Source organism: Verruconis gallopava (genome assembly GCF_000836295.1).
Source record: "Verruconis gallopava strain CBS 43764 unplaced genomic scaffold supercont1.14, whole genome shotgun sequence".
Classification (NCBI taxonomy): Eukaryota; Fungi; Ascomycota; class Dothideomycetes; order Venturiales; family Sympoventuriaceae; genus Verruconis; species Verruconis gallopava.
This window is the reverse complement of record NW_015622150.1, coordinates 221,375-230,710: the sequence shown is the minus strand read 5'-3', so window position 1 is coordinate 230,710 and position 9,336 is coordinate 221,375. Positions and strand designations below refer to the sequence as shown.

At 50.3% G+C, this 9,336-nt stretch overlaps 5 protein-coding genes across 7 annotated transcripts; 2 read left to right on the top strand and 3 right to left on the bottom strand.

The window, feature by feature from the left end:
• Window positions 1–461: 461 nt before the first annotated feature.
• PV09_04825 (uncharacterized protein) lies at window positions 462–1,592 on the top strand (the record flags this gene model as incomplete). The annotated part of the gene is made up of 2 exons (XM_016358248.1): window positions 462–1,352; window positions 1,404–1,592. 2 exons carry the CDS (start codon window positions 462–464, stop codon window positions 1,590–1,592), a joined length of 1,080 nt encoding a protein of 359 aa, XP_016213866.1.
• Window positions 1,562–2,970, bottom strand: PV09_04824. 3 transcript variants are annotated; one of them, XM_016358245.1, is made up of 4 exons: window positions 2,440–2,970; window positions 2,262–2,386; window positions 1,742–2,209; window positions 1,562–1,679 (listed from the first exon to the last, which is right to left on the bottom strand). In XM_016358245.1, the coding sequence occupies exons 1-4, from the start codon at window positions 2,500–2,502 to the stop codon at window positions 1,652–1,654; spliced, it is 684 nt and encodes a 227-aa protein (XP_016213863.1). In that variant the 5' UTR covers window positions 2,503–2,970; the 3' UTR covers window positions 1,562–1,651. The 3 variants fall into 3 exon arrangements, with proteins under 3 accessions (XP_016213863.1, XP_016213865.1, XP_016213864.1); XM_016358247.1 differs by having other exon boundaries at window positions 1,562–2,209; window positions 2,440–2,554; window positions 2,705–2,970; XM_016358246.1 differs by having other exon boundaries at window positions 1,562–2,209.
• A 173-nt stretch (window positions 2,971–3,143) lies between these two features.
• On the top strand, window positions 3,144–5,205 carry PV09_04823 (uncharacterized protein). The gene has a single exon (XM_016358244.1). The coding sequence runs from the start codon at window positions 3,189–3,191 to the stop codon at window positions 4,818–4,820; it is 1,632 nt and encodes a 543-aa protein (XP_016213862.1). The 5' UTR covers window positions 3,144–3,188; the 3' UTR covers window positions 4,821–5,205.
• PV09_04822 (uncharacterized protein) lies at window positions 5,155–6,476 on the bottom strand. Its single transcript, XM_016358243.1, has one exon. The coding sequence runs from the start codon at window positions 6,426–6,428 to the stop codon at window positions 5,166–5,168; it is 1,263 nt and encodes a 420-aa protein (XP_016213861.1). The 5' UTR covers window positions 6,429–6,476; the 3' UTR covers window positions 5,155–5,165.
• Window positions 6,477–7,050: 574 nt separating this feature from the next.
• PV09_04821 (eukaryotic translation initiation factor 3 subunit D) lies at window positions 7,051–9,281 on the bottom strand. Its single transcript, XM_016358242.1, has 3 exons — window positions 9,012–9,281; window positions 7,731–8,958; window positions 7,051–7,678 (listed from the first exon to the last, which is right to left on the bottom strand). Exons 1-3 carry the CDS (start codon window positions 9,214–9,216, stop codon window positions 7,390–7,392), a joined length of 1,722 nt encoding a protein of 573 aa, XP_016213860.1. The 5' UTR covers window positions 9,217–9,281; the 3' UTR covers window positions 7,051–7,389.
• Window positions 9,282–9,336: the final 55 nt, after the last annotated feature.

The following is a 9,336-nucleotide window of genomic DNA, read 5'->3' as shown; positions in this document are numbered from 1 at the left end:
CATTCTGGGGACGAAGCCCGCAGCAGGCAACTGTGGGTCCTGGGTCCACCATTATGCAGCCTTTCAGAGCTTACACATAATTCAGTTGTTATTTTTACTCGTCCAACCGCGGCATTTTGTCCCAGGTTTCAGCATATGGGCGCCATAGTCAAGATCACGTGTATCTATTTGTCAGCCCAGCTTACAAATTCGTTCCCTCCTTGCCAACATCGCGCTACCACGTTGTATTTACTACGCTCATCAGGCTTCTCTGATTGGCCTAACCGACATGCTTACGCGCCTAGGGCGATCAGACGCCCATATTGCCATTGTCAACTTACTAATAATCCTATGCTAGTCATGCAATCTAACTCTTTGCCTGGAATCCTTGAGTGATGAGGCTATTCAATTTATGAAGACTCCTACGAAGACCTTGGGATTATTGGGAAAAAAAGGGCGGATACTCAACCATCAGCAACAACATGGCAAAAACACACAAGGCAGTCGTCACCGTCGGCCCGCGCAAACCTCTACGCGTCATTGAAGTTGAAACACCTCTGCCCAAAGGCAACGAGCTACTCGTTCGTGTCGACTGGACAGCATCCACACCTCTGGACTTGCATCAGGCCGATGGCGGTTTGCTGGTGAAACCACCTCAAATCCTTGGTGACGGGTGTGCAGGACCAGTGGTAGCCGTCGGGCCCGCAGTGAACAAATTCGCGATTGGCGACAGAGTATTCGGCTTTACGTGGCGTTCATCTGCAGAGAAGGCGCACCAGGAATTTGTGCTCGCACCCGAGAACCTGTTCGGCAGGATTCCAGACGGCTTCGAAGAGCAGGATGTTGTGACCGTTCCAAACAACTTCGTCACCGCTTTCCAGTGCTCCGTCAACGATCTAGGCTTGGAACTGCCTTGGCCGAAGCCCGAAGGGTTCACGCCCAGGGCGGCCGATAAGTCCATCCTGATCTGGGGTGGAAGCTCCAGCGTGGGCCAGTACGCCATCCAACTTCTGAGCTACTACGGTTACCGAAAGATTATAGCTACGGCTAGCGCAAAACATCACAAGTTCCTCAGGAGCTTGGGTGCTGTAGACCTTGTTGACTACAGAGACGAAAATGTGGTTGACCGCGTCCGCGACCTTGCCGGTGGACAGGTGGCCTTCGTGATGGACTGCATCGGCAGCTTGGAGGGTAGCGTGCGGCCGATATCTAAAATAGCAGAAAGTGGAACCATTGTCGCGATCATGTTGCCAGTTATTCTCAAGGATGCCACAGAAACGCAAGCCCCGGAGTATGAAATGGATGTGTCCAAGGTTCTAGATTGGGGTGCTGGCGTTGACGCAAAGGGAGTAAGGACGCATTTCTACTTACAGGCAAGTCGGACGATCCTGTTCTCATCTGCGGAGATACTGATAGAGCGGCAGAACCAATTCCTGGCAGAGCATCTGCAAACGGACATAATGCCTGCTATGTTAGCGAACGGTGCAATCAAGCCTAACCGGACGCTCATCGTCGAGGGTTCTACGCTACTTGAGAGGGCCGAGAATGCTCTGGACTTATTGAGGCGAAAAGTTCCGAGTGCAGAAAGACTTGTATGGAGAGTGTCGGAATGATCATTTCCCGATACGCGTTCTATACTATCTGATATCTGTAGATCATTACACTGTCCAAGCTATAACCGGCTAGGCTTCTTGTCTTCACTTGTGCATTCATCTCATCAGCACATGTCTCTTCAAGTTTTCACAAAAACTAATGAACTCACTACCGTCCCAAGAAGCCTTGCACGACCTTCAACTTGGCAAAGCCGAACTCGCCGGTCGTTAGTGGTGTGTTCGCCGCGTGAAACTTCGCAATTGGTGCACTCTTCACATGAACTTCGTCATAGAACTTCTCGCTCTCAAACATGTCAACGACCCTCACAAGCTCATTTTCCGTATCCGCGCAGGCGGTGCAGCCCCAGAATTCTGGTTCATCTTTCTCCACGGCCAGAATGAGTTCCTTCAGATGGGGCAGTGCCTCTGACAGCTTGCCTGGCTTGTACTTGATGTGTGCAAACAGGAAGAGCATGCCTGGCTGTGGGTCCGTGATCGGTCTCCTAACATCAATCGTGGGGTTGAGGTTGTGGACCTCCGGGGGTCCGGTCAACGGGCTCTCTTCAGTCATGTACTTGACCAGTTTCTGAACGGGGGGCTGCTGGAAGTGAGAATCGCACGCCGCCTGATCCCTGTATCTGTTCGAGTTTAGCTGTGCGTCGGATCGACGACATGTGCTATTCTGCGTACTGCTCAAGCATGTAGATAGACGTCTCATTCGAAGTGTCCGTCGGGATCAGGGTGACATAGCGGCTGACCCCCGGGTTCTCATTTGCACGGGAGAACTCGGTGATCTCGTGAAAGATCTCAATGAGCTGCTTTGAGGTCAACGACAAAACCCCACTTGCAGGCTTTAACTTTCTCCAACCTTGTCACGAGACGCCTTGTCCTTGGCCTGAAGATGAGCGAACGTCACGATTTCTTTTGACATGTCGCCGAACCTGAAAAAAACCAGGAACTAGAAAAAATCTACTTGAGTAAAGCTGTGAAACTAAGTTAGGATTGAGATGTTTACATAGCGAACGTCGCATGGGTCAAGCACTATATGTATCCGGGAAGGGCCATGTGGAATGGTCGGAGTTCAAGTTCCGCTCACACAAGGGAACCGGCACTTTGAGGGGTAGTCGGCTTGCCTTTAATGGCTTTTGCACTATGGGGATCTTTTTTTCGAACAGATAGGCGCCGCTCGAAGGGATCTTCTGCAATTTCCTAGTCCTTTGGTTGCCATTCTATGAGAAGAAGGCAAACTCAGTAGAGTGCTTCTCGAGTCAGTGATATTCTCACGTGATTGTGTTGTTGACTCAAAAGGCATCGTCAGACCGTCAGTATACTTAGACTTTCCTATCCCCTACCATCAAGTTGATTTGAAAGTACTAGAATTCAGGTAAGAGAAATTGAGTGTGGAGGGAATTAATCTTTGCTCCTGTACCTAAAAAGATCGTTCCGGATGCTGTGATGCGTATTCGTTGCGCGATCATCTTGGCAGTTCCAAGCGAGATCTCGGGTAAAACTGCCTGGTTCTGCGAATCTGTAGCGTCCAATCTCGAAACTTTTCTTCGAACATTGCGATCTCGACAGAGAAGACGTAATTGCATTCCACGCAGCATTTGAACAGCTATGGCGGCTGAAGTTCAACCGTTGGCGCCTGTGAAGCTGCCAATAGAACCATCGGCTCTGACAAAGGATCAGAAGTACTGGAAGTCGTTCACAAATCAAGTCCTTCTGCCTTCGTCAAACTCAGCGCCCATAACATACATCTCCTCTAACACAACCGCACGCAGCGCAGCCCTGCCCACCACGTCTGTATCTTCGTACATAGTGGTCACGACAGGACCACGATTACAGCTGCTTTCGCCATACACCCTGAAACCGTCTAAAACAATCACCAGAACCACATCGTCATTTCACTCAGCTCACGTCCGAAGAGATGGAAGAATCTGTATATCAGGGAGCGATTCGGGTATTATACAGGCCTTCGACACGAGTTCAAGAGCTATTCTAAAAACATGGAACGAGCACAAGCAACCGGTGTGGGTGACGAAGTGGCATCCTACAGAGCTCACAGGTGCTATGAGCTGCAGCGACGATCGCACGGTCAGACTTTGGGATCTCCCCTCAGAACGTAGCACATGGCAGGGGCATGGACACCAGGACTATGTGCGAACGGGCACATTTATCGGAGACGGCAAGCTCATTGCTTCAGGAAGTTACGATCAAAGCATACGAGTGTGGGATCCTAGAGTTGGCAGCGGAGCGGAAGGCAGCCGAGGCGCGACAGTCATGAATTTCAAGCTACCAGCACCGGTGGAATCAGTGATATCTCTGCCTGGTGGCACAACTCTGGTAGGATCGAGTGGTGAGAGACTTGCAGTGCTAGATCTGGTCGCAGGTCGTCCCCTTGGCCTCTTTGGAAATCATCAGAAAACAATCACATCCATTGCGATGGCAACCCGGGGATCCAGGGTGCTTACAGGTGCTCTTGACGGCCATGTAAAAGCTTGGGATACGTCATCATGGACTGTGGTTGCGGGTATGAAGTATCCGTCACCAGTGCTTTCGCTTGACATGATTGTCGCTCCGAACCAAGAAGACCGTCATTTGTGTGTCGGTATGCAGTCGGGGGTTCTGAGCATCAAAACGCGTCTCACGGGAGAGGCTAAAGCGGCGAAACGCGAAAAAGAAAAGGAAATGGAAGCTTTAGTAGCTGGCAGGATTGACGAATACGATGCAAAGCAGAAAAAGAAACGAGGTCGAGGGTGGGAGAAAGCCAAGCGCGGCATGGATTTCACCGGGGAGGGTGCCGACATTATAATTGAAGGTGATGAGAGGAAAAAGCCAAAGAAGCTAAACCGATGGGAGAACGCTGCTCGAATGGGTGACTATCAGAACGCCCTCGATCTTGTCCTTGACTCGGGCGACCAACAAGCCATATTTACCATGCTCAGCCACATGATTCATCGATCGTCGCTTCGGCGTGCTTTGAGCGACCGCTCAGCGGAGCAATTGCTTCCAATTCTGAGCTGGCTCAACAAAACTATCGGGGATCCAAAATATATTCGGATCAAAGCTGACATAGCCATGCTCATTTTGGACATCTACGGGTCACAAATGGGCAAAAGCGAGGCTGTGGATGCCGCGATTGAGAAACTTTTGATGAAGACGAAGGAGGCATGCGAGATGAGCCAGATGTGCTGGACTGCTTTGGGAATGTTGGATCTAATTCAGACAGACGCTGCCAAAAATGGGTGACGGAAGTTGGGACTGACCGTTTAAAAGCTGTTGAGGAATGCACTGGGTAGATAAAACCTTGATGCTTCCTCCTTTGGGTATGCCATGTGCCTCGAAAGCCCCACAGAGCCTTCGATATTCGCATGAAGCATAGGGCCTTCGTCTTCGCCGGCCTTGAAAAACTGATGCTCTACAGCTTCGAAAAGAAGGATGCATGAAGTTACTCGAACCATTTCCAAAGGCAAAGAGTGCGCCGCTTTTGAAGATAGGCGAAACTGTGCGCCGTGTGTGCTTCCCTGTCGCCGGAAGATCGAACACACAATAGAACACGAAGAATCTATGTAGATTATTCCATCGAATTTTTCGCTACAAAGAGGCGGTTTGGCTCCAGGGCCCATGGTTTCCACCAGCTTCGCCGAATGTCTTCTTTGCCTCATGTCCATACATGGCTCTTTCCATCTCGTCCCACAAGTGTAGACTCTCTGGATCTAAGAATGGGATAATACTAGACGTGAAGAAAGCCAGCTTGCCACTTGCAGGATCAACAAGATAGTATGAGTTCGATACCCCAGCCCAGCAACCTGACCCCGCCTTTCGCCCCAACTTATTGTCCTCCTCGTTCAGAAGCAAACCTGCGCTCCAAGTCTTTTTCACACCCGGAAGAAGCTCCCCTGAACTACATAGGTAAGGCAGCACAGAACCAATGCGTCCAATCCCGGAGATGTCGCGGGTTATCGGGGTGATTAGGTCGGTAAACAGGTAATTCTGCACCGTCTCCGGTTTCAGAATGCGGACTTTAAGGATCGGATGTTCACCGCCGTTCAGCAAGGGCAGGAGAATTTGCGAATAGTCGCGAAGCGTGGACACAAGGAACTCGCCACCACCGCGAACCTCTGGATTGTCAAGAGGCTTCAAGTCCGGTGCCGAGATGAGACTTCCGTCTTCCCCGCGAACATGAACAGCCATGTATGTCTGACCATCCACGAACCTGGGCCCGGTATTCTTCAGCTGCAACGGCTTGATTATTCGCTCCTCGACCAGTTCGGCAAGCTTTTTGCCTGAAATGGCTTCAAGCACGAAACCAAGCCAGTCTACGCCCAACCCATAGGCGTACTTTTCTCCAGGCTCAAAGACGAGTGGTGTCTGGTACACATTCTTTGTTCCCACCGTCATCGTCTGCGCTGGCTGTTGTCCATTCGCGACCCTCCATTTCATCAGTACTGGGTCGAGGAAGTCGTATGACAACCCGGACGTGTGCGTCATGAGATTCAGGATCGTGGCCTTCGCCTTCGGCGGCCTTGTTTCCGGTTTGTCGTCGGCGTCAAATCCCTCGAGAATCTGGAGCTTGGCAAACTCCGGCTCATACTTTTCGACGGGGTCCTCGAGCTTCAGCTTGCCCTCCTCGAGAAACTGGAGCGCCAGGATCGAGGTGACCAGTTTGGTACACGAGAAGACGAGAAAGGGTGTGTCCACAGTGAACGGCGCCGAGCTTGGATCCAATATGTTCGTCGGGCCAAATGAGCCTTTCCAAAGCACGTTTCCATCTTTGTTGAGAACGATACCTCCAACTCCCGAGACCTTCTTGCTGTCCACGGCAGCTTCAAACACAGCGTTCAGGCGCGTTTCCATGTTTTGTAATGTTCTTCTTCTTTTTCTTAAGCAAGTCCTCGAGATGGGAGGTGGAACGAACTGCTCCCCGCGTAAGGGAGCCCACTTAATTAATGCGATCTTATACGCTTCGGTTCCTCGATTGAGCAAATGAAGCGGAGACTCAAATATGTACGTGGCCATCAGCACAACGTCCGATTGCCGACTAGATTCATCATACGCCATGCTCGATGTCCCCTAACCAACTCGATACACTCTACCGAACCGCAACTAGCGTTCCAGGAGCAACCTAGGCTGTACGCGACCCCTCCCCCTCATCCCGTAATGCAGCCGAACCGTCTTGACCACCACGCACTGGTCAAGAGGAGTGCCTGACTTAAAGCAGCCGTAATGGCTTATCCACCTCGATTCTGTGACATTTTCCACTTCAGGAGCTGATATATGTCAAGTTTTTGACTATATCGCACTTTTCAGGCTAGGTCTTACGTCACCCGCTTCTTGTAACTTTAACTAAACGAGGTTAAAGATCTGCAACAAAATTGGTAATTGTTTACCTTCTTATTATGGTAGATGTAATTCCGAGAAAGTCTCGAATGCAAAGATCTTGATCGCAGAGAGGCCGTGCTTGATATAATTGTTATGACCGTATTCATTTAGCAACTACATCAGAGATTGTTGGAGTCAAGCTGTCGAAAGTCCACGTTCGAACATGACTTCTTGTGGAAGGAAATTGGCGCATGATTAGATATTTCAGGCTCATCTCTATCTCAATCCGTCGTATTCTTCCATAGTGCTGCCACTCTAGCTTCGAGTGACATCGCGTAACGCTAATTAAATGATAGAACAGAAAGCCTATGCTGATTGTACGGACTTCGAGGAGAGAGCTCCGGTACCGCCAATACTTCGCGATGATAGATTTGGCCACACCCCAAACAAGCATCCATTTTCATTTCTATAATCACTAGACCTGGCATAAATTTTCTCATTCATCATCGTCGGCGACGGTGGTGTCCTTCTCAGCAACGCTTCCTTCTTCATCGAACGCATCGTTCGGCACGGCGTATAACCGCAGAACATTCTTGTTGGGGTCCTTGACAATGACATATTTTCCATCGCCCATCTTGAGCACCATATCCACAATTGTACGTACAATGCCCCATCCGTTAGCAATGTTGAGGTTCATCTGCGCGGCGAATTCACGAGGTTTGTACCCCAAAACGCCTAGGATGACATGGTCTTGGGCCGAACGAGGATTGACACGAGAGACAAATCTTTGGTTTCTTTTAGTAATGAACTAAACATTTCAAAAGCAGTAGAACTTACCCTAACTTCATCATATCTGCCTTGGCGAGGATGCTCTGTATTGTCCATCGAGCAAGCTTTAAGCTGTTGTTCTTCATTTCAGTGGCTACAACGGCTCCACGTTGAGACGCCAGCTTCGATCGCCAGTCAAGAGCGCCACCGCTGCCTTGTGCTTTGGAGTCGAACTCGTTGAGCGCCTTGATGGTCAAGAATTGATCTTCACCATTGACAGTGTTCTTGGTAATAGCATCGAGCTCCGTACGAACAATGAGATTAAGTGGCTCCTCGTCTGACGCCAAAGACAGGTCAAATCTCCTATATTTGTAGGCTTTCGAGGCCGGTGGATCTGTCTCTTCTGCCGCGTTGTAGAACGGATGTTCATTTGGCATGTCTCTTCTCGAACTGTCATTCTCGATCACAACTTGAGTTGGGAAGACCTGATTAATGTGCGTAGCCTCAAGCATAAGCTGACTTGGGCTATTTATGCTGTCTTTGTTGCCCTCAGACGTCTCCAGGGGAGCATCTGCCGCGTTCTCGTTTACGGTGACCATATCGACCGTCGAGCCCTCCCGCTTGTCGATGAATACTTTCTCTCCAGTCTTCGTGATGACTAAGTCCCATGGATAGACGCTTCTTGGTGCGCACATCAGCATTGAAAGTATACTATCGGTAGCGAAAATTGTGCCCTCTTCCTTCTCGGCAAGTTCTTGGATGATAGGATCGCTTGAGGTGGAGACGTTGTATGCAGCACGTTCAAGGACATTGAGCCTCTTCTCAGACGTTTTAGCGCCAGGCTGCTTGTCGTACGAGCGGTCGTATTGGTACAGAAACCCGTAACTATCAATGTCATCACCATCTGGCGTATCTAAGCTCAACTTCGTCAAACGAGCGAAGTCAATCTCCTCGAGCAGGTTCCAGTCCGGTTTGACTTGTATAGATGCGTCACGATTGCGCTGAGGCTTATCATCCCTATAGCCTCCTCTTCGACCCCCTCTTGGGTTGCGAGATCGGTCTTGTAGTCCAGCAGTCCGGCCTTGGCCAACTCTTTGGTATGTAGCACGGCCACCACGTTGTTGCTGCACGCCTCCGCGCTGAGTCCGTCCACGGAAGACCTGAGTGCCACCACGACCAAAGGTTCGAGTCTTGTTAGATGCCCTCGTATTGTCTACAAGTGAGAAAGTAGCCTCTTCCTCGGCTGCTTGAATTGCGAAAGGATTGCTCTGCTGGTTGGCACCGTAAACTTGTTGATCTACCCACAGGTCAATGAAAAGTCACAATAAATGTACATATTCGTGTGCATACCTCTGTAGGCCCTGCTTCCATACTGCTGTCTTCTTGCATCACGGTCCTTGCCCTCAGTCCAATCAGCCATGCGTCCCAACTTATCCGCTTTCGAATACGGTGCATATGGAACGCCGTCGAGCGTGGTTTCGGTAGACACTGGCGGGCCCCATCCTTCAGTGGATGGAAGCGCAGACACGAGGTCTAGCAAAGAGGCCGGTGCCATGACTGTTTATTCGACGCGAAGACTCAATGCGACGACGATAGGCCAAAGTGTGCTGGCGAAAATGCACTTTTGATATCTTGGCGAAGTGGGCTGGGTTTTTTTGCAGCCTTGGCGCCTGTT